The 24161-nt window shown below is 37.6% G+C and overlaps 1 protein-coding gene across 5 annotated transcripts in view; it reads left to right on the top strand.

Annotated features, from left to right (window-relative positions):
• LOC118900210 (N-acetylated-alpha-linked acidic dipeptidase 2) overlaps positions 1 to 24161 on the top strand; it is a 140504-nt gene that overhangs the window by 45265 nt on the left and 71078 nt on the right. For 4 of the 5 annotated variants that reach the window (XM_036862570.1, XM_036862569.1, XM_036862566.1 and 1 more), the window contains 4 exons: positions 7816 to 7919; positions 11658 to 11980; positions 12673 to 12784; positions 23943 to 24129. In XM_036862570.1, the coding sequence (XP_036718465.1) occupies positions 7855 to 7919; positions 11658 to 11980; positions 12673 to 12784; positions 23943 to 24129 (687 nt within the window). In that variant the 5' untranslated portion in view covers positions 7816 to 7854. Of the gene's footprint in view, positions 1 to 7815; positions 7920 to 11657; positions 11981 to 12672; positions 12785 to 23942; positions 24130 to 24161 lie in introns of those variants that run through there. The other variant, XM_036862571.1, reaches the window with a different exon arrangement.

The following is a 24161-nucleotide window of genomic DNA, read 5'->3' as shown; positions in this document are numbered from 1 at the left end:
TGTTGGGTGGGATGTTATATAAATGTTAATTAGCTCAAGTTGGTTGATAGTGATGCTACATCTTCTATACATTTATTGATTTCACATCTATTTGTTATGTCAGTAATCAACAGAGGAGTATCAAAATCTACTATAATTGTGGATTTGTTATTTCTTGCAGTTCTGTCAGCATTTGCCTCACGTATTTGGAAGGTCTGTTAGTAGGTGCATAATTGTTAAGGATCATTGTGTCTTCTTGATGAATTGACCATTTTCTTTTTTGAAAAGAACCTGTTTACCACAATAAAAGAATTGGGAAATTTTTTTAAATTGAAATAACAGAAAGTGTAATAAAATAAAAATTAAAAATTTCAATAAAACTTTTACCATAACTCAAAATAAAAAACATACATAGTAAGACAAAAATAAAATGACCCACCTATCCCTGCTAATATTCTTTCCTCTTAAATATACTTTCTCTGATATAGTAAAAATCAGTCTTGCTATTTCTTTGCTTAGTGTTACTAAATTACATCCTTTTTTTTACCCTTTCACTCTTTTGCTCTTAACCAAATTATCCTTGTATTTAATGTGTTTTTCTTAAAACACATATAGGCCATACTTTTTATTATTGTTTTTGTATATTTTACTTTTGCATATTTTGTAACCCCACACTACACTGGCATTATTTTTATTTAAACAGTCTTCTAAATATCTTTTAAAGAGATTTGAATATGAAAAATGATCAATTGCTGAAACAAGGACTCTGATCCCATTTGTCTCATATCTTACTACATCATGTGTATATTTTATACTTTATTTTGTATTTCCTCTCTCTCTCTATTGTACATAAAATGTAAACAGGGTTTGAGATTGGTGCTTTCAGCTTTTCAGTTTTGTTCACAGGATGAGATCATTGAGATGGAACCGTGATAGAACTAGAGGAAGAATGGACATCAACTAGAAATGTTAGACTTGTAGCTGGCTGCAGTAACTCTGAGGTTTTGAGTTGATTTTTTCTGTTGTGTAAAAGAAACTCTGTTTCTCCTTGGCTGTCAGGATTAATTACTCTAGATCATTGTTTCTCAAATTGTAGCACGATCAGAATCCACCTGGAGGACTTATTAAACACAGATTGCTTGTTTTTTTATTCAATAGTTCTAGGTTAGGCTGGAGGATATGCACTTCTACCAAGTAACCAAGTGATATTGATGCTGTTAGTCTGGGGACCTCACTTTGAGAACCACTTCCCTAGACAATACTCTAACACATTTTTCTGTCTGTATAGAGAAGGGATGAGCGTAATCTTCTCTAAGTGTGAAAATTATAAAACTATTCATGGGGATATGTTTTTTGAAAATGTAACTGTAGAAAGAATAATGTATGTGGATATTGGGCAGGCAAAGGATGAACCATGATCATTTACTGGCATGTTTTTAGTTGCCTAGTATTTGACACCCTTCTCTATGTTTGTGGAATATTCCACTCTGTGATTCTTCATGGCTTCAGAATGCTTTACCATTAAAGAAGCTATAAAGTCTAGACATTTCTTTTCCCTGCCCCTGGAAGCTAGGACACAGGTATATGGTCTAAGTGTTCCTGTGGTGGTGGCGGGGATTGAATCTAGAGCAAGTGCTGGACAGCAGCAGGGTTAGTGCCATCCAGTGTCCCGCTGCTGCAGCTACACCATCCTTGGCAAATTGTTTCTGTGACATCATTTTCGCCATAGTTTCTCACTTTTTTAGAATTTTGATTTTTTAATCTCACCAGAAATTCTATGAGCTACTATTGCTTTTCTGCTCAAGTTAGTCAGAGTCAGTACATGTTGCTTGCAAAATAGAAACTGACAGATACCAAAAGCACAGGCCAATAATGATGTAGGCTACAGGTGATATGGTTTACAATGGGTTTTTTTTTTTTTAATACAGTAGGTATTTTGTTTTACTCTACATTGCAGATTAAGTTATATTGTACTTCATGGTTTTTTTTTCTTCTTTTGGTATAAAAAACACTAAATTAAACTGGGTATGAATGTCAGTGACTTCATACACTTTTAGTTATTGTATTTCTAAAAATTCTTATTAATGTTTATCCCTTAAATAGAAACACCGAAAGAGCCCTATTTTTATAGAGAAGGAATTTGAAAATAAAAAAAAAAATAAAGGCAAACCAACTTTTTTTTTTAAAATTTATATTTATTTGTTTATTTATTTATTGTTGGCTGTGGTGGGTCTTCGTTGCTGCGTGTGGGCTTTCTCTAGTTGCGGAGAGCAGGGGCTACTCTTTGTTACCATGCACAGACTTCTTATTGCAGTGGCTTCTCTTGTTGAAGAGCATGGGCTCTAGGTGTGCAGGCTTCAGTAGTTGTGGCACATGGGCTGAGTAGTTGTGGCTTGTGGGCTCTAGAGCGCAGGCTCAGTAGTTGTGGCGCATGAACTTAGTTGCTCCGCAGAATGTGGGATCTTCCTGGACCAGGACTCAAACAATGTCCCCTGAACTGTCAGGTAGATTCTTAACAACTCTGCCACCAGGGAAGTCCCATGGCAAATCAACTTTTAAAGGACTTTTACTGATTTAGAAATATGGAATAGAGACTAATCAACTTCTAAGACATCTGAATTTTTCTGCATTACAAATAAAATTGTATAAAATTATTATTAGTTTAAGTTTGTAAATATTTGCAAATTGGACATTGAGAAATTTGCAAAATTGTCAGTTTATGTTTTTTGAGTTAAATTGGACAGATTTGTGTAACTCAGGGTTCTCTCAGCTCTACTTTTCTTCTAAATATATATATATTTTGGAACAGGTCCTTAGTCTTAACTTTCATGCCCTTGATACTTTTGACAATGAAAGGTTGGATATTTTGTAGAATATATCTTAAAGTAATTTTGTCTGTTTTCTCCTGATTACAAATAGGTTATGCATCTTGACCAGAAAATCACAAAAGTGATGCTGTTTCTATTGCATCCTATCTAATGGTGCACTATTTTGATGGGCCCATTTTGATGTTGTTCATTTAGGTCACTTGTTTAAGGTGGTGTCTGTCAGGTTTCCCCACTTTTTCCCAGGGAGTTCCCTGGTGGCCTAGTGGTTAGGATTCTGGGTTTTCACTGACAGGGCCCAGGTTCAATCCCTGGTTGGGGAACTGAGATCCTTACAAGCTGTGTGGTGCAGCCAAAAAAAAAAAAAAAAAAAAAAAGTTACTTTTTCCCTTTTAAATATATTTATGGCTAGGTACTTGGAAGCTATGTAAAAAGCATATTCCTCATCAAACATTAAATTTATTCATTTATATCATTTTAATTTATTCATTCATTTATAACTGTTTGGACTCATGATTTCCAATTTTATTCAGTGAGTTATAACTAGCTACAAGCATTATTTATTTTGAGTTAATTTGTCCCAGGTTTGATCAATAGCAGCCCCTTCAAGATGCCCTCCCTGTCTTTTTGATGTGTCTCCATCATTCTTTGAGCATTTCCTTGATTTCTGGCACAAGATGTTCCAGACTTGCATTTCCTTTTCCACAGCCCTGGAATAAACCATTTCCCCAAAGATCCTCAGTCCACTTAGAGGAGAATAATATTAGCCAAGAATATATGTGTGTTTACCGCTCCTGAAATGTGCTTCTCCCGGGTCCTCTCAGGGGACAAATCTAAAGAACATGTGTATGTATATGTGTGTTTTTTTGCTTTATAGATTCCACATAAGTGAGATCATATGATATTTAACTTTTCCTGTCTGACTTATTTTACTTAACGCAATGTCCTCAAGGTCCATCTATGTTGTTACAAATGACGAGATTTCATTCTTTTTTATGGCATATATATATGTATAATGTGATATATACCTATCACACTGTTTTATCCATTTATCCAGTGATGTACATTTAGGTTGTTTCCATGTTTTGGCTATTATAAATAATGTACAATGAACATGGAGGTGTAGATATCTTTTCTTTTCTTTTTTTTTTTAATTTCAATGTGGCTCTCTTTTTAAAAAAATTTTTATTTATTTATTTAGGCTGTGCTGGGTCTTCACTGCAGCATACTGGCATCTCTAGTTGCAGCGCACAGGCTCTAGAGTGTGCGGGCTCAGTAGCTGTGGCCCGTGGGCTTAGTTGCGGTATGTGGGATTTTAGTTCCCAACTAGGGATCGAACCCAGGCCCCCTGCATTGGGAGCATGGAGTCTTAACCACTGGACCACCAGGGAAGTCTCTAGGTATCTTTTCAAATTAATGTTTTTGTTTTCTTTGGATAAATACCCAGAAGTAGAATTGCAGGATCATATCATATGGTAATTCTATTTTTAATTTTGGGGGAGTTGTTTTAATTACAGGCGAACCACCCTTTCACTCAAGTGAGATGCCATGTCCCAATGCCTACAGAGCAAGTTTCCAAAGCAATTTTTAAAGTGGAAGGTAAATAGGAATCACCTCACTCTAAACTCTGTATTTATAGATCAGTTTTAAATTTGATTTCACCAAAACTAATGAAATAAGAAAATGTGATTGTCCATGACGGTTGTCTTTCTCCTTGGCTGTATTTTGTCAGAGTGGGGCAGGGTCTCTTCAGGCCAATAAATTGCAAGGACAGAATCTTTCTTCTCTGAGCAATTCAGAAAACACAATGTTTTGATGTTAAGATACTGGCTTTATATTATGCCTGCTTACCACACAAAGATGACAATTACCAGGATTATGGTCCTGGGATCTAGCTATCTTCCAAATTGATTGGAGTTGATTTTTTAAAATATTTTTGAGGAAAAGCTTGTGACAATGTACAGTTGACTATAATCATCCTTTCATTTTTTTGACACATTCAAAGTCCAGCTTTACTTATTCACTTAGTTCTAGGGTCTTTTATCCTATTAGCAATATGCAAGCTACACTAAGATATTTTGTTCCAGCATAAAGGAATTTTTTAATTGTCTATGTTGGTTAGAGATTTAGTTTTGCTGTGGAAGACTGACCTGTGTTTTAGGAAATGGAATAGATTTGTTGTTAAAATTTTGGTCTTTGTGAAAGCCAGAGAGCATTCACTGAGCATTATTTCACATCCCCTTGGACCACACCATGGATCTCTTACCCTTTGGCTCTTCTCCCCTTTATCTTTTTCACCCTGTCTATGTATGAACCAGAGTCTGCAATAACTTCACCACTCGATCATCTGAAAACCTCTTTCACTTATTCACGAAAAGCCTTACTATAAGAAAAAAAAGGCTTTCTGAATGAAAGCTTGTAGTAGTGAGATGCCTGGCAAATGCCTGACAGCCTTTCTCAGGGTGGTCTGAGCTCTCAGGTTAGAGAGCAGAGAATAAACACTGAATCATAAATATTGTCAATGCAGTTTAGGGAAATATAGGCTTGACCTTTATTATGGATAGGGCTTGCAGAATATGAATTATATTGCTATTATTATGAGTTATACTGCCCTTGGTCACTCTAGCTGGTCAAGAAGAGGTACCAGTCTCAGCTCACTGAAGGAAAAACATGGAATAATTTTAGCTTTTCCAACAACTGCCTCCAATTATAAAATTGTTGAAAACTGCTTTTTTTGTTATTTTGTCTTGTTAGCAAGCCTTGGACAATACTGTAGAAGAAGGCCAGGAATGCTCTTAGCCACTGGACATTTACCAATGCCTTCATCTGTAGGCATATGGATGTACTACACGAGCGCTGGGAGAGCACATTACCACAGGCCTCCCTCTGGGATTGTCTGGTTCTTTGTGATGCTGGTGATCTCTGCTGATGTGGCTGTTTCCTGGTCTGTATGCACTTGGTCTGCATGTGTTTCCTTAGTGTTGTCTTCCCTTGAAAGGAGGCAAGCTTCAAAAGCTAGATCAAGTAGGTTTAGTTGCCGCTCTAAGGAGTCTGAATTTTGTTTTTAAGTTTAATGAGAAAGCTTTGAAGGATTTTAATAATAACATGATCTGATTGACTCCATAGAGTTTTCTTCCTAAAGTAACAACAGGAGCAACAGTGGAGGAAGACCCTCACTAGGGGTCTGTTGCGGAAGTCTAGATGAGAGATGACTGGGGCTAGGATTAGATGAATACTGGTGAAGCAGCTGGATTCATGATATATTTTGATTGCAGAGCCAGTAGAACTTACTGGTGGATTGGATGCAAGATGTGAAAGAAAAGGAAGAGTGAAGTGCCAGAGGTACACCAAAAATCTACAAGACAGCTGTTCAAACCATTACAGAAGGTGGGAGAATATCTTGGTGCTCAACTGGGGACAATGATGTGAATAAGAAGCAGATGATATAATCAGAGGGTAGTAACTTCAAAAGAGAACACCCAGTGATTTATGATGTCAGAGCAAAGGTCCATCCTTCCTTTCTGACTCCATGAGTCCCTATGTGACTCATTCCTACTTCCCCATGAAGTGGATTTTTCTCTGGTTTTAGGACAAGGGGTATCATCAAGTAAAAATAGGTGTCAGGTAAGATGGAATAGAGAAAGGGCTGTCAGAAGGAAGATCAAAAATCTGGAGAGATTTATTCATAATCTAATGATAGGGAAAGTACACAGGGACTGAGGATGTAAATGAGGATAGAGGATGAGAGTGTTGGAAGAAAAAGCATGAGTGGTCCCCTGATCCTAGCACTATTATGTACAAGCTATCATGGAAAATAGGCTGAAGGTACATGTTAATTATAAGGAATGAGAAATACTGGATAGGAAAACATGGTTTAAAGGCCAAATAAATATAACTTACCAGTGCCAAGGTACCACCTGGAATGTTAGCATCATGGTACACACACCCTGTATTGATAGGAGGACATGGGTGGCAGCCCTCTCTCTGTTTTACACTTTAACTTGGTGGATCTTTTCTAATTTCTACATTTACTGTTGAGTAGAGTAATTGTGACATCAGGAGGAAATCATCCAATCATGGTTTTCTGCTTTTCTTTTAAAATTTCTTCTCACTTACTTTTATTAGTCTTTTACACTTTTCACACTATACTCCTGTCTCACTTCTCACCTGCTCTATGTGTTATGGTTTATGGTACAATATACTAACATTCTCACATCTTAAGTTTGAAACTAATTTTGGGCAGTTTTTAGACCCAGGATTTTAGAAATACTCAATTGGAATGTATTTTTTGTCATGAATCTCAGCCACCATGACATTAACTTTTCACTTTTTTGGAAAGAAAATGTTTCTATCTCGATGACCAGATCATCCTATCACCTTGTGACATCATTAATGGCATCATGTCTATATCTGTACAGTGAGCATCTAGGCGATCCCTCTTTTATGAAAGATAATGCAACATCTTCAGGGAAAATGTGAAATTTGACACTAGTTATTATTTCTTCTCTATTAAATCTTAATTATTGGTATGTTTATTAAGAAACTTACATATACTGCTTTATCAGTACACAAGTCACACTTTGTTTTCAAACCTTGCAGTGATCCATTTGATAGGATTTGGACTTTGAAGTTACAAGATTGCCTTTTCTAGGATGTGAGAGGAGAAGGGAAAGAAAGATTATATAAGAACAATTTAACTTCACTAATGGAGAAGATAGTGAGATCCTGTCATGTTAGAGACCCTGAATACTGAGCAGATCAAATGTGTTAAATACTTTTACTGAGATTGATCTTCCAATACTAAAAGTTTCCTATACAGTTTTTAGCTTTGAAGGAAAGACTGAAAGGGGTTGGCATAAATCAAACAATGTTGCTTTGTTAAGTGTGCTTTGTAAGATGCAAATATCTTCTAAGATGCAAATAATTAGAAACTGTGATAGCAGCATTCTTTTATATGCTTAATTGAGAAGATGAAATCATGAAATGACTCTGTGTCCATATTTTTACAAAGGTGAAAGGCTTGCTGAACCAGTTAACTGGACTATTTACAATGGATTGCCAAGATAAAGATTGCAGATGCCACCTATTAAGGCAGCGACAACCTTCACATTTAAGGTAATACTGCTCCTTCTTAGAACTTCTTACATTTAATTACCTATTCAATATTTGCCTTCTCACTGTTGTAGGCTTCCTAAAGGCAAGGACCATATCTTCAGAATTTTTCACAATGTCTGGAATGCTATAGCCTCGTTGAATGAACGAATAATCTAATTTTAATTTGGGAATATTAATCAAGTTGGGAAACTGTGCTAATTAATAGACTGATCTCTTCTATTAGTCAACATATAATTAGCTATAAAAATTGAGATAGGAGTAGGAAAAAACAAATTTCACAAATAACTTAGTCATTTTTTTTTTTAACATGTATAGATGGGAGAGACCCAGAGGAATTGAGTAATTCCCCCAAATGGCCAAAACCCTCACCTTAAATACCATCTTTAGCTAAAGACAAAAGGGGGAAGTAGTTTGGGACTTCAAAGGGGAGGAAAGTAATTCACATGGAGATAGAAAGCAGATGTGTAGTAAAAAAAAAGTTTGCTGAGCCAGGCAGAGACAATGGGACACAGAGAGGAATTTTAACAGATTTTTCCAGGTTCCTTCCAGTGTACCACACCTATTCATCCTATAGTTATCTACTTGATAGCTCCATTCCTGCAACAGGTCCTCTAACTACCTTCTTTTAGGCAGTTAGGAGGAAGATCAAAGTTTACTCCTGAGTCTTTGGGGCCTTGATTATTTTCATCTAGAAATAGTACGTATGCCAAAGAGACATTTTGAGGTGGCAAATTTTGCTCTACTACAGTCCTGCCTTTGAAACTTCTTTTAAGAGATTTCACAGTCCAGAAGTTGGGTTGATAGATTGCTTTATCTCACTGAGCCAGTTTCTTAGTTCTGACAATAGGTCAGGTCAGTTACTCATTTCAGGAGGCAGTGATGCATGTGGGCTCTCAAAGTTAGCCCTATAGGGTGCAAGCAATCAGGTATTTACTAAGACGCATTTCTATGGAGACAAAAGAAAAACAAAGGTTCATGGTTGGAGCAAATTGTAAACCCAGTGTCTGAGTCCTGAGAGTTGCCAGTGGAGAAGATTTCTAGATCTTAAGGTCGAAGCATCTTTTGTAGTTTGAAATGTCTCTGATGATGTCATCAGGTGTTCAGGTAAACTTTCTGAGTGGCTTACAAAGTGACAGGCACAGAGATTGTCTAAACATGGGCTATTGTGGTGATCTCTCTTAAGTTTATATCAAGTTGTTCAGCTATAGTTCTAAATGATTCCAAGTCAAAAGGGGGAGAAAAATTGGAAACATTAGTTTGAACAGTTGTTGCCAAATATTTGAGGAGACTAGAAGAATTCAGAACCCAGTCCAGTTTTTAGGTGGAAGAACAAAACTTCAAAGATGATTGATAGAACTCAAATCTAATATTCATAACTGTGTATTACAGTTTTTGCTGAAACACAATTTTTTCTCTTTAAAATCACCCTCATTTCTACCAAAGAAAGCCAAATTAAAACTAATTTGTTTGCAAAATAAGTTTAGTTTCACTCAAATTGGCCTGATTATTTACTTAAGTCCAGCAAGAATAGCAACTGGCAGTGGAAGCATGGAGTCTTAACCATTGGACCACCAGGGAAGTCCCAGACTGAATTTTTAATAGCTCTCAAGGCCAGCAAGCCAGGCCAAGTATTTGCCATCACACTTGCATGTAATACCTATAGATTTGGGTGAATTTCTCTCTTCTTGAGGTTCCCAAAATATCCTGAGGTTCTTGCATCTGCCAGGAAGTGACCATTCTTACTCACCTGGTAAGGCTGCTGGGAACACTGTAAGTAAGCAAGGTACCAGGCTGGTTTTCTAAGGGGCTTTATAGCTTCATAAAGTCAATCTTAGTTCCTTAAAGCTGTCTGGTCATATCTGATTCAACGCATATTCTCAAATATTGCCTTCCAGTCAAAGCCTTGTTAATGTAAACAGTGTTTCCAATTGTGTCCCGTTACAAGGAGAGCAGATTATTAGTGACTTTATGTAAATACAAAGGTATTATACAAAAGTCTAATTTACCAAATTTCTGTATGTCATTACACAAGAGGAAAGGTTTCCTCATATCTGAAAATGAAAGATTAAAAAACCAGTAATATTTCAAATGAAAAGTCATAAAAATTATAATAATATTCGTCAGTTCATTCAATCATTAATGTAATTGATTCTTGTTGATCTTGATCTGTTGTTAGCAGTTTTAGGAAGCCATCAGTTTTTCAATTAGAGTTCTGTAATTTGTTACCCAGTTCAGTAGTATGGTCTGAAAGTTATCAGAAACCTATATTTCTTCTACAAAATTTTTGAAGGAAAAACCATCAAATACATTTATCAACAATTGCAGTGCAAGAAAAAGAAATTAGACTCTCCTGGCAACTTTTTAGGAGCAAAGAAAAGTGCCTTATCTAAGATTATCAGGGCCTCAGACAATGCAGTGAAGATTGGGGGTATAACTGTTATTGAAAAAAGTTCATGTGCCTGATACACAGTGAGGCCAAATAAACTGAAACGTCAGAATTTTGGAGCAGAGAAAGGTTTATTGTAGGGCCAAGCAAGGAGAATGGGTGACTCGTGCTCAAAAACACCAAACTTCCCAATTGTTTGGGGGGAGAAGTTTTTATAGGTAAAATTTGGGGTGAGGGCTGCAGGGTGTGTGGCTTTGTTCTGATTGGTTGGTGGTGAGGTAACAGGGCAGTGCTCCAGGAATCTTGCTCTCAGCCTGAAGTTGCCGTCCTCTACCTGGGTGGGGGTCTTAGTTTTTCAGAAGAACTCAAAGATATTGCTATATATATTCCCTCAAGAGGAACCAGGACCCTGCCCGAAGGCTGCACTGTTGTTTCTTGACTGCTCCTCCGTAGTTTCTGTATTCCTTCCCTTCCCTGATTAGCAACTGTTTGAACCTGCCCTTTGGAACTCAGGGAAGGTCAAGGAGGCTGAATGAAGCCAATTTCCTACAAACAAGAAATGAGTGACACAGAAAGGATTTGTACTGGGGAACCCCACAGGGTCCTTCTCAGTTTCATAACCAGAGATGTACTATCTTGTTCATATTCCACCCAGTAGGCACCTTTGCTCTGGCTGCAAAATTGCTTTTGGTTGGATAGGAGGAATCCAGTCATGAATTGCTAAAGATTTCCTCCAGGGTAAAATGGATGGATAATGGTGTCCTATTTACAAGTACTGCCTTGTAAACCTTTTAATCACTTTTAAAAAGAAATGCTGGGGTAAACGTGATAGGAGGGGGAGGTTAGGGAGGATGACATTTGTTGAGAAACCACCATGGGTTAGGGTGCAAGGCACTTTCAGTGGTTAATCTTATTAATTTGAACCTACAACATTCTAGTGAGATAGGGAAAAACCCCAGTTACAGAAGAAGAAACTGACAATTTCAGTAATTTGGAGACTTGTTTGGGTAAAGGAAGACAAAAGAGCCCAATCCTATCAGTTCTGAGGTTGTATGTGGTTAGGAAACTAATGTGTTATCAGAGAGCAGCCAGGACCAGAAAGGCTGCCCAAGTGTGACCGGTTATAAATTAGTCAGAATCTGGCAGCACAGCAATAAACAGGGAAGAAAAAGCTGGAGTTAAATGCATCTGGCAACTCCTAGAATGAGGCTGGTAAGTAGAGTTCTTTAGGGAACAAGCAGGGACATTTTCAGTAGTCCCCACCCCCACCCCCACGCCGAAAGCACACTTTGTCCAGGATCAACAGATTGGACGTTGCCTGCCAGCAAGCAGAACGTGTCCTCCTCCTGCAGGGCTTCCTCGCTCCCCTCGAGGCCCCCCGGGGATCGCAGAAGCCAGGAGTTTGGGGCCGGTTTCCATTCGCCTCTGGACCCACCTGGAGGGCAGAGGCAGGGCTTTGAGGAAGGTCAGCGGAGGCCACGGTCTGCGGCAACCTGGGCGTTCCCCGCGTTCCCGGGCGCGCGCGCTCTGTTCGCCCTCATTCCCGAGGCTCGCTCCGGTAGCCGGCGCCTCCTGCTCAGTCCCGAGGAAGCCATGGCCAAGTCCAGGGGTCGTCTGTACCTTGGGATGTGCTTGGCTGCAGCGCTGGCATCTTTCCTGGGTGGATTTATGGTGGGTAAGTGTACCGACCCCTTCCCCGGATCCCTCCAGCCTCCCCGGAGAAAAGCGGGAGAACCTGGGGCTGAAGAGCTGGGCTGCAGCGCTGGGCGCCGGGCCGGCTGAGCTCCGCCAATTTCAGCAGAACTGGAAACTGAGTGGAATGCATTTCGGCCTTCCTAATAAAGTGTGCCAGAAGTTCAAATTTATTAAATGCTCGCTGAGTTCAGGGTACTGTTAAGGGCTGTTGTGAAGACAATTTAGAGTTGCCACTATCCGCAGGGGTCAAAAAGATGATTTCATTTCCAAGACCATTAATGAGTCAAAACTTTCAACTGCCCTTCTGTAATCATTTATTACATAAATATTTGTCAAATGCTCCCTGTGTGTCAGGCACTGTGCTACGAACTTAACCCCCATGGGAGAACAAGAAAGATAAAGACCCGTGCCTTGATGCATAGCTCATGGGAAAATGAAAAGAATAGCCCTCATTTAAAACTCGTTTAACCAACTCAGTTACACATCAGAATTTGAAGGTTTTCTGCATTTGGTATGAAGTTTTTGTAAAGCTCACCATGATCTGTTTCTTAGGTAAGGGCTTTTTTTTTTTTTTTTTTTTTTTTTTTTTTCCTTCTTCCCCTTTGGCTTCTAAAAGTCAAAAGCAATTTCTTGTGTATGTAGTATGCATATGTGTATGTATTCTCCTCCCAGGCTGGCTTAGTAAGCCTCTCAAAGAAACAGCCACTTCAGTGGACACTCACCAAAATCTAAGGTGGAAACTGGTATCTGAGATGAAAGCTGAAAATATTAAATCATTTCTTCGGTAAGTTTGTTTTGTATACTTGATCATAAAAATAGTGTTTAAAATATTGCAGAGTGAGAACTGTATGAAAACTGATTTTATTCATGTGGGTAATCTTTGTGTGAAATTATACGATATCACATTAATTCATGGTAGTTTAAATGTTCCTTTATTCCACTCTTAGAGTAAAATCTACTTGAATGTTGAAGGAGCCTTTCTTCCCCAACTTCATCTGCAGAAAAAGTATCTGGTTGCCTTATTAAGAGATGTTTCAACTTCATGTACTTTGGACTGCAACTCAATGTTATTCTTTGTTCCCTGTGCCTGGGTTTAATCAGGAATTTAATTTAAATGTCATATTCTGCCAGGAAGAGTAAGATGGTTGCAAACTCTGATTTAGAGGAAAGGAGATTAAAGTTTCAGATTCTGTCCTCTACAAATTAAACCTTTATCCCGTGTTGCAAATTTAAGTAACACAAATAGGACAAAGTGAAAGCAAAAGGATCAGTGCAAACCCACCAGTCTCTTAGCAAGAGAAGGAGTGACATTCATTCAGGGGAGTGGTTATGAATTCCTTGAAGGCAGTTATGACATTTATTTCTATATTCCGACTCTTTCAAAGGAGTATCATTAAAAAAATTTTTACTGAATCATAATTTACATAAAATAAACTGCATCCATATAAAGCCTACGATTTGAGAGTATTGACAGATGCACAATATACTCAGCAAACCACCTCCTCAATTAAGATACAGAAAATTTACATCATGCCTTTGCAGTTTATTCCTCCCTTCAACTCCCTTCCTTTGGACTCCTTTATATTTTCTAGAAATTTATATAAATAAAATCATACAGTATGTGTTTTTTTGTGTCTTTCACTCAGCATGATGAATGATTTTGGAATTCATCCAGGTTGTTGCATGTATCTGTAGTTTATTGCTTTTTATTGCTGAGTAGTATTCTATTGAATGGAGAGACTCCAATATGTAGTTGATGGATCTCGGGTTGTTTTTAGTTTTTGATTATTGTGAACAAAGTTGCTATGAGCATATGTTTACATATGATTTCATTTCTTTTTGAATGGCTGTGTTGGATGATAAGCACGTGTTTTAACTTTTTAAGAAAATGACAAACAGGTTTCAAAAGTGGTTGTACCATTTTACATTTCTACCTTAGTATTGTCAGTTGTTTTCATTTTAACCATTTTAGTGGGTGTGTACTAGTATCTCCATTGTGGTTTTAATTTGCATTTTCTTTTTTTTTTTAACATCTCTATTAGAGTATAATCGCTTTACAATGGTGTGTTAATTTCTGCTGTATAACAAAGTGAATCAGCTATACATATACATATATCCCCATATCTCCTCCCTCTTGTGTCTCCCTCCCACCCTCCCTATCCCACCCCTCTTCTCATGCACTTATTGGACATTTGTATAGCTTCTTTTATAGGGTCTCTGTTCAATTTTTTTTTTCATTTTTAAATTGTTTTGATTTATTATTGAGTATAGGAGTTCTTTCTTTATACATTTTGTCAGGTATTTTTGTGAATATTTTCTTCTGTTCTATGGTTGGCTTTTTTGTTTGCCTAGTGGAGTTTTTGAAGGGCAGAGATTTTTAATTTCGATAAACTCCAGTTGAACAATCTTTTGTCTTATGTTTCATACTCTGTGTCCTATCTAGGCCTATGAGAAGTTGTGAAGATTTTCTTATATTATTTTTTTTTAGAAGTTTTGTAATTTTAGCTTGCACATTTAGGTCAATGATCCACTTCAAGTTAATTTTTGTGTGTGGTATGATGTAAGAGTTGATGATTTTTTAAATACAATTATTTAATTATTCCTGCAAGATTTGTTTAAAAACTTTTCTTTCCCTGTTGAATTGCCTTGGTACTTGGTCCAAAATCACTTGATCATAAATCCATGGCCTGTTTTTTGGATTTTATATTTTCTTCTATTGATCTATTAATCTATATATCTCAGTACCACACTATCTGGTTTAGTCTAGCTTAATAGTAAGTCTGAAAATCAGGTAGAGTTAATCCTACAAATTTTTCTTTTTAAAAATTGCTTTGACTGTTTTAAGTCATTTGCATATCCAAATAAATTTTAGAATCAACTTCTCAATTCCTACCAAAAAAAAAGCCTGCTGGAACTTTGATTAAAATTGCATTGAATCTGTAGATGAATTTGGAAGAGTCTTTCAGTCTCTTCATTCATCATAGGGATGTACTACAGTTTAACTTTTCACCCACTGAGGGACATTTGTTTTGCTTCCACTTGTTGGCTATTATGAATGAAGCTGCCATTAACATTCATGTACAACTTTTATGTAATCATAGGTTTTCATTTCTCTGGGATAAATACCCCAGAGTGAAAATTGCTTGTTTGTAGGAAAAGTACACTTTTAGTTGTTGAAGAATCTGCCAAACTATAGTATGGCTATATCATTTTATATTTTTCATTGGCGTTATTACTCTTTTTAATTTTACCCATTCTGACAGGTGCATAGAGATACCTTATTATGGTTTTAATTTACATTCCCTAGTACCTAATGATATTGAACATCTTTTCCTGTGCTTATTCACCATCTGTATACCATCTTCAGTGAAATGTCTGTTCATGCCTTTGACCTATTCTCTATTTGGATACTTTTTTTTTTTTCTACTGAGCTTTGAGGGTTCTTTATATTTTCTATATACAAGTCTTGTGTTGGCTTTGTGGTGTACAGATATTTTTCCTAGTCTGTTATTTGTCCTTTCACACCTTAATTGGGTTGTTTGCACATCAGAAGTGTTTAATTTTTTTTTTTTTTTTGGCTGTGTTGGGTCTTCTTTGTGGTGCACAGGCTTCTCATTGCAGTGGCTTCTCTTGTTGCGGAGCACGGGCTCTAGGTGCGTGGGCTTCAGTAGCTGTGGCACGCAGGCTCAGTAGTTGTGGCTTGTGGGCTCTAGAGCATGGGCTCAGTAGTTGTGGCACATGGGCTTAGTTGCTCCGTGACATGTGGGATCTTCCCGGACTAGGGCTCGAACTCATGTCCCCTTCATTGGCAGGTGGATTCTTAACCCCTGGGCCACCAGGAAAGTCCCAGAAGTGTTCAATTTTAATAAGGTCTAATATATCAATTTTTCATTCTATAGATCATGCTTTTGGGTTCATGTCTAAGAACTCTTTGTCTAGCCCTAGATACCTTTTCTCCTCTTTTTACCCCCAAATTTTATAGTTTACATTTTACAATATATTTTGTGATTCATTTTAGAGTTAATTTTTGCATAAGGTGTAATGCTTGGTTGAGGGTCATTCTTTTTTTACCTGTGGATGTCCAGTTGCTCTAGCCCCATTTGTTGAAAGGCTATCCATTGCTTTTGCTCCTTTGTCAGTAATCAGTTGGGCATATTTGTGTGAGTCTCTTTGAGTTCTCTGATGCTCTGCTGATCTATGCGTCTACTCCCTGCCAGTACCATGCTGTCCTGATTACTGAAGTTACGTAGTAAGCCTTAACAATGCATAGGATGATTCCTCCCACTTTATTTTTCTATATCATTTGCCTATTCATATAAAATATAGAATAAATATATCTATATCTAGAAAAATCCTTGATGAGATCTTGACAAGAATTGCTTTAATCTTACAGAGCAATTTAGGGGCACTTCGCATTTTTACTCTGTCTCGACTTTCCATCCATGATTATGGTACGTCTCTACAATTATTTAGGTCTTCCTTTATCAACATTTTGCAATTTTCAGGATGCAGATCTTGTATATGTATTGTTACCTTTACATGGAAGTATTTCATTTTCTTTGCAGCAGATGTAAAATCATATGGTGTTTAATTTCAGTTTTCACATGTTTGTTGCTAGTATATAGAAATACTGTTGATTTTGCATTCTGTGGCTTGTCTAAACTCATGTGTTAGTTCTAGGAGTTTTTGTAGATTCATTAGGATTTACTTCCTATGTAGAAAATCAGGCCATCTTCAAATAGGGACCATTTTATTTCTCTGTTTTCAAACTGTATGCCATATATATATGTGTATATATATATATATATATATATATATATATATGTGTGTGTGTGTATATATATATATATATATATATATATATGTGTCCTTATTGTGCTGATTGTAATTACAGTACTGCATTGAATAAAAGTGATGAGAGCAAACATTCTTTCCCTATGTCTGATCTTAGTGGGAAAGCACTCAGAGTTTCCCCATTAAGTGTGATGTTGTATGTAGATTTTTTGTAGATACTCTTTACTGAGTTAAGGAAACGTCCCTCTATTCCAAGATTGCTAAGAGGTTTGTTGTTTTTTTTAAAATCATGAATGGGTATTAAATATTGTGTCAACTGGAAAAAAAAAAAAAAGCACAACATGAGAGAGCTGTGAGTTCAGTGTTATTTGGGGACTTACAGAGGACTATACCCAGGAGACATTCTCTCAGATAGCTCTTTGTAACTTCTCCCAAGAGGTGGAGGTGGGGATGGGTGGAGGTCCAGGTGCGTATATATATGATTTTAGTGAAGGGGGTGCATGCAATCAAGCACACATCTTGGTACACGGTTGCTACTAGTAACAAGAAGGTTGCTGCTAGTCACAAGGAGCAGATATCTCCATGAATAATTTTAGTGCTTTTCTATGTATGAGAAGATACAAGAAATTGGGTAAATAAAATTTTCTCCTGAAAATATCTAACTATCTGAAGGCCTGTTCTGCCAGTTTTTCCCAGAGCATAGAGTATCTCATTCCTGATCTCCAACCCTGAATTCCTTTCAGAGTGTGTTGGAGGTCAGTAAATGCAGTGACTAATGAGCTAATCCTTGTAGAACCAGATGGCCAGTGACACACTTTAGTTGGCAGTTGTAAAATGGTTTTGCTCTCAAAATCTTGGCTCCCTGTACACCAATGCCAAGATTAGATACAGAGACAGAGTTTTGGAGGAGAAAGAAAGGGTGGCTTTATTCTTTGCCAGGCAAAGAGGGGAACACAGCAGGCTAACACCTCAAGAAATGTGTCCCCCTCCCTGGGGAATAGGGAGAGGTCTTACAGTCAGGGCTCCTGGTCAGGGGTATGCTATAAGGATCAAGGCAGTAACAGTCCTGCATTCTTCTTTCTTCTGCAGAGTTTCAAAGGGGTGGGGTTGCTGACAAGATTAGGATGTGTGCAGGGCCTCAGGTGGTTTCCTGGCTGCTCCTCCTTTGATTTGCAACTGTTGGAATCTGCCCTTTGGAACTCGGGGAATGTCATGGAGGCTGGAGTCTTGCCTACAAGAAATGGGAGACAAAAAGTCCTCCGTGCCTGGGAGCCCATAGGGCCCCGCTCAGTTTCAGTTTTTCTGCATCAATTTATATGATCATATGACTTGTCTTCTTTTCTGCTTTAGCTGATTAGTATGGTGATTCCTTTATTTCTTCACTGACTTTTTTGGGGGGATCAAATTCTGTCAAGAATAGTGTTACAATCTCCTCCAGGAATGTGAAATTGTCTATTTTTCCCATTAATTCTGTTAATTTTTGCATTATGTGTTATGAAACTCATTTATTAGACATATACACATTAATATTATGTCTTCAGGACAGAACTAACCTTTTACCTTTATGAAATATTCTTTATCTTTGGTAATAATCTCTATATTTAAGCATATTTTATTTGGTATAAATTAAACCACATCAGCTTTCTTATACTTACATTTGCATGATACGTATTCTTCCATCCACTTACTTTTAAAATGTACCTTCTATAGAGAGCATGTAATTGCCACTTGCTATTTTATTAATTTTGGAATCTGTGCCTTTTAATTTGAGCATTTAGTCTGGTAACATATAATGTAACTTGATATGGTTAAACTTAGGCCAACTCCTTTACTGTTCTCTGTTTGCTCCCTTTATTTCTGTTCCTTTACTTCTCATTTTCTGCTTTTTTTTTTTTTTTTTTTTTGGTAGTGGGGAGAGTATTTTAAATTTTATTTCATTTCAATTTATCTTTTGGCTATAACTCTTTGCATTGATTCTTTTTTCTTTTCTAGCAGTTACTCTAGAGATTACATTATACTTGTCTAACATTTCACTGTATTTTTAAAGTTACTACTGTACCATTTAACATAAAATGCAGAAAACTCACATTTCTGTATGTCCATTTACCGTCTTTCTATCATCCTTATATGATAGTTGTTGAAATTATCATATACACATACAATATAAACCTCACAAAACAATGTTATAATTTTTTCTTTGAACAGTTGTACCTATTGAAAGCCAATTAAGAGTTAAATATCTGAGAAATGTAAAATACTATTTTTTTATTGTTTCCAGTATCTTTATTTGTTTCTGAAAATTTAGGTTATCCTGTGGTATATCTATTTAGTCTGAATAACTTTCTTAAGCATTTCCTGTTATGTCGGGTCTGGTGTTGACAAATTCTTTTAGTTTTCCTTTGTCTATAACACATTTACTTCATCTTAATTCTTGAAGAAAATTTTTCTTGGATATAGATTTCTAAGATCACCTTGTTTTTCCTCCTTTCAGAGCTTTAAATATTTTTTTTTTTTTACTGTCATCTGGCTGGTAGTGGCATCCGATGAGCAGTCCACAGTTATTTAAGTTATATAACATATGTCATTTTTGTCTTTAATTTTCAGCAGTTTAATATGTGCCTAGGCATAGTTTTCTTCAAATTTATTCTATTTAAGGCTCTCTGAGCTTTTAATTTTTATTTTATTTTATTTTTGGCCACACCACATGGCATGCAGGATCTTAGTTCCCCAACCAGGGATTGAACCCTTGCCCCCTGCGGTGGAAGCGTGGAGTCTTAACCACTGGACCACAAGGGAAGTCCTCTCTGAGCTTTTTGACTTTGTAAACTTTTGTCTTTCACTACTTTAGGAACACTACTTTTTGTTCATTATTTCTTTTTTTTTTTGGAAATATTTATTTATTTGTTTGTTTGTTTGTTTATTTATTTGGCTGCTCCGTGTCTCAGTTGCGGCATGCAGGATCTTTTAGTTGCAGCATGCGGACTTCTTAGTTGTGGCATGCAAACTCCCAGTTGCTGCATGCATGTGAGATCTAGTTCCCCAACCAGGGATCGAACCTGGGCCCCCCACACTGGGAGTGTGGCGTCCTACCCACTGGACCACCAGGGAAGTCCCCTGTTCATTCTTTCTTGAAAATTTTCTGCATCATTCTTTCTCTTCTATCCTTTTGAGACTCCAATTAAACCCTAGAATCAAATGAACAAGGTGAAGTTCATATGGTGTAGTATATTTCCTCCCCATCTGTCCTGTGATTTGATGTGATCACAAAGTTCCATCTTACTTTCGATGGATGAACTATAGCAAGCTGAAGTTGAGGAATGAAAACAGCTATACTCTTCTTAGAAATTTGAGCTGACTTATGACTGAGGCACATAGGTATCAGGAAAGCTAAATCAAAATGTCTGTTTTGAGGTGCTTGTTTGGAGATATAAGAAAAGAATCTATAGGCAGTAGGGTGGATGTCATTTGAAGAAAGACGCATTCTGTATTTCTCATGCAATGCATGAAAATAACCAATTGTCTTATCAAGTAAGACAGAATGCCTATATTTAAAAATGTGGGGAATCCCCTGGTGGTCCAGTGGTTAGGACTCAGTGCTTTCACTGCCGTGGCCCGGGTTCAATCCCTGGTCAGGGAACTAAGATCCTGCAAGCTGCTCAGAGTGGCCAAAAAAATAAATAAAATAAAACAAAATAAAAATGTGTAAAAGACCAGGTAAAATGTAAACACCATTGAACTCTGTCTGCAGCATATCATAAAGTGTCCAGAAGAAATTACCTAGAAAATTATCAATACATGAGGTGCCAGAAGCAAAACTTGGTGATGCTCTTGACCAAACATTAAAATTTATGTCTGTTTATTTTCTCTCTCCTTTGCTTTAATGTATAATGTAGCATAAGGTGATAAGTTATGTATGAATAGTTTGCATGATGTTATCTTGTTAGAGTTGGCTTTTCTTTTCTTTACATCCAACTGAAGACAGAAGTTGCATACCAAGAATGATGACAAGAATCGAGGTAGAGTGAAATGCGTTGAATTAGAAGCCCAAGACTTTAGTGAGTGAAGAGGGAGTGATCCACATTTTTGACAGCACCTAGAAGGCATAGTAGGTGGTGACTTTTGGTATAAGTTTTAAAAGAGTTGTTATTTTTGAGAGAAGATAAAGGGAAAATATTTGAAAGAGCCCATGGAGAGTAAGAAGGACTCCTCCTCAATGATCATCTGGGCCTGAGGTATGTGGAAGCACGAGCAGGGTCCCCCGAAGAAACCAGTTAAGGCAAGGAAGTCAAGTAACCATTCAGGAACGGGCTGAGGAAATAGAATTGATTGATGATAGAACAGAGATTTATGACCAGTGAAAGAGGCTTCCAGGGAAAGGAAGGTTTCAAGATTGGTTTAAAGGGATTAATGTAGTGGGAAAAAGTTGATTTCTCCCCAGCCACTTCCTTGTTGACAGAGCCTCAACTGCTCATGTTCTCACTCCTTAAGGGGGACCTGTGTTCAGTGAGGGTTACCTTCCATCCAGCCCAAGAATCTGGTCTATAATCCAATCATTATAACTTCCTTCTGACAAGGGTTAGTTGGAGAAGGGGTATATGACCCTATTATGCCTGATGAAATGGGAGAAAAATTTAGCTGAGATCCTCTACAAAAAGTTTTCCTTTGTTAAGAGAAACACAAAAGAGGAAATAGCTGTTCTTGTTTGTACTTGCTTCTCCTGAATGTTGCAGCATGAATATATGATGCCTGGAGCTGCAGTGTCCCACTTGGGTCCATAAGGAGAAATTCAGTAAAGTTATTCCCTGTTGCTTTTTGTTTTTTGCACTTCTGTCTTTCATTTCAGTGGGTTGCCTAAAAGATGGGAGGCAAAACTTCATGGTTAATCCTCCATCTTAAATGAAGGAAATATACTCATTTTTTCCCTAATTGTAAGAATATTATTTGTTCACTACAGAAAATAAAACAATAATGAATTATATGAAGTAGGATTTTATTTTTTAAATAAATTTATTTATTTGTTTGTTTTTATTTTTGGCTGTGTTGGGTCTTCGTTGCTGAGCGCGGGCTTTCTCTAGTTGCGGCGAGCAGGGGCTACTCTCTTCTTTGCGGTGCACGGGCTTCTCATTGCGGTGGCTTCTCTTGTTGCAGAGCACAGGCTCTAGGCGCACAGGCTTCAGTAGTTGTGGCATGTGGGCTCAGTAGTTGTGGCTCATGGGCTGTAGAGCACAGGCTCAGTAGTTGTGGCACACGGGCTTAGTTGCTCCGTGGCATGTGGGATCTTCCCGGGCCAGGGATCGAACCCATGTCCCCTGCATTGGCAGGTGGATTCTTAACCACTACGCCACCAGGGAAGCCCTGAAGTAGAATTTTAAATATCCCCACCCTCAATGGTTTTTCTATGCATGTAAAATAACTTCTGTTTACAAACACATTAATATTTTTTTTACAAATATTGTACAATATTAAATATCAGTAACGTGCAGCTTTTTTTTTTTTTTTTTTTTTATAAAGAGGTGACCAGAAATTGGATGAGAGGAGAGAAGGTGTGGGCTGGGTTTTTTTGTTTGTTTGTTTGTGTTTTTTAAAATTAATTAATTAATTAATTTATTTATGGCTGTGTTGGGTCTTCGTTTCTGTGCGAGGGCTTTCTCTAGTTGCGGCGAGCGGGGGCCACTCTCCATCGCGGTGCGCGGGCCTCTCACTGTCGCAGCCTCTGTTGTTGCGGGGCACAGGCTCCAGACGCGCAGGCTCAGTAGTTGTGGCTCAACGGGCCTAGTTGCTCCGCGGCATGTGGGATCTTCCCAGACCAGGGCTCGAACCCGTGTCCCCTGCATTGGCAGGCAGATTCTCAACCACTGCGCCACCAGGGAAGCCTTGCAGCTTTGATTTAATGGTATAGAAGTGGAAAGCTTCACAGAGGAGAATATGCTTGAAGAGTCCTAATGGGTGATTAATAGCTTACAGGTGGGGAAGGTGAATGACTAGGAGTGGTGATACAGGGAGATTCATGTAAATAGGATGATATTTATGTCTGAGAGAAGATCTTGTGCAAAGGCTAAAAATGGTGGTCATTTTAGGAGACCAATTAGCATATTAAATGATATAGAGTGAAGAAGTTTATAAGGTGAGTGGTGGGAAATGAAGCTGGAAAGGTGAAACAGTGGATTAGTTGAAAAAGGGCACAAATGCCATGCCTAGTGTGAACTTTATAATGTAGAAGATAGAAGGGTTTTAAAAGCAGTTGATCAAAATGATCAGATGAATGGTTTAAAAATAACAATTTCTCAAGGTCAGACAACTGCAACTTTCAGACACTAGCCCTGGCATTTAATACTTAGGAAATTATGGACAAGGTATTTAACTACTCTCTGTTTCCTTATTTGCAAAACGGGGACATGGGCAGAAGGGTTGTGAGGATTGAATGAGAAAGCCCATGTGAAATACCTGGTCCAGTTCCTGGCATATAGTAAGTTTTCAATAAGTACTGGTTTTTCTTTACTGTTTGTCTTTTTTGGTTGTACTATGGTTGATTAAAAAACCAATCTACAAAAGTATCATTACCTTACTTATGGAGGGAGAGGGTTTGGGAAACTTTTTAAATATTATTTACCTCAAGCAAAGTGAATTTCATTCAGAACTATGTTTGTGAAGTCATTTAACTGTTCCAAATCATTTAGACCCAGAACCTAGAGAACATTGCTCAAATTCAGTTCAACAAACCTGTATTGTGTAATTCCTGGGTAACAGGCAAGTCCTGAGCATTAGGGAATATACAAATAAAAATGCATGGGCTCTAGCTTCAATGAGATAAATAGACAACTGCGTACAATAGTATGAAAACAGCAGTAGAAGTTTATGTTAACAAGACTGCCCAACTGGTCTCTGGCAAACGTTATGATCTTTTTTCAGAATGTCCTCATTTCCTGTTAAGCAGCAAGAATTTAGCACCACTGATGTAGAGGCATGCCATCCTTCCAGCGTGTTTTCTCATACCCGAACCTCTGCTGATTGAATGTGTTCACCATGGGATGTGTTCTTTTCTGTGGGAACATAGTGTGAAGCCTAAAATATGAGTTATGCATCTAGAATAGTTCTTAGGCACATTTTCTGAATATAGTCTTTAACTCCCCCTTTTATTTTCATTTTAGTTCTTTTACAGAGCTACCTCATCTGGCAGGAACAGAACAAAATTTGCTGCTGGCCAAGAAAATCCAAACCCAGTGGAAGAAATCTGGACTGGATTCAGCCAAGTTGGTTCATTATGATGTTCTCCTGTCTTACCCTAATGAGACAAATGCCAACTACATATCAATCACGGATGAACATGGAAATGAGGTGATTGTTTTACAATATTGTGTTACTTTCAG

The sequence above is a fragment of the Balaenoptera musculus genome, chromosome 8 (genome assembly GCF_009873245.2).
Source record: "Balaenoptera musculus isolate JJ_BM4_2016_0621 chromosome 8, mBalMus1.pri.v3, whole genome shotgun sequence".
In the NCBI taxonomy this organism is placed as follows: Eukaryota; Metazoa; Chordata; class Mammalia; order Artiodactyla; family Balaenopteridae; genus Balaenoptera; species Balaenoptera musculus.
Note: the sequence above shows the minus strand (reverse complement) of the source record. Positions and strands in the feature narration are given on the sequence as shown.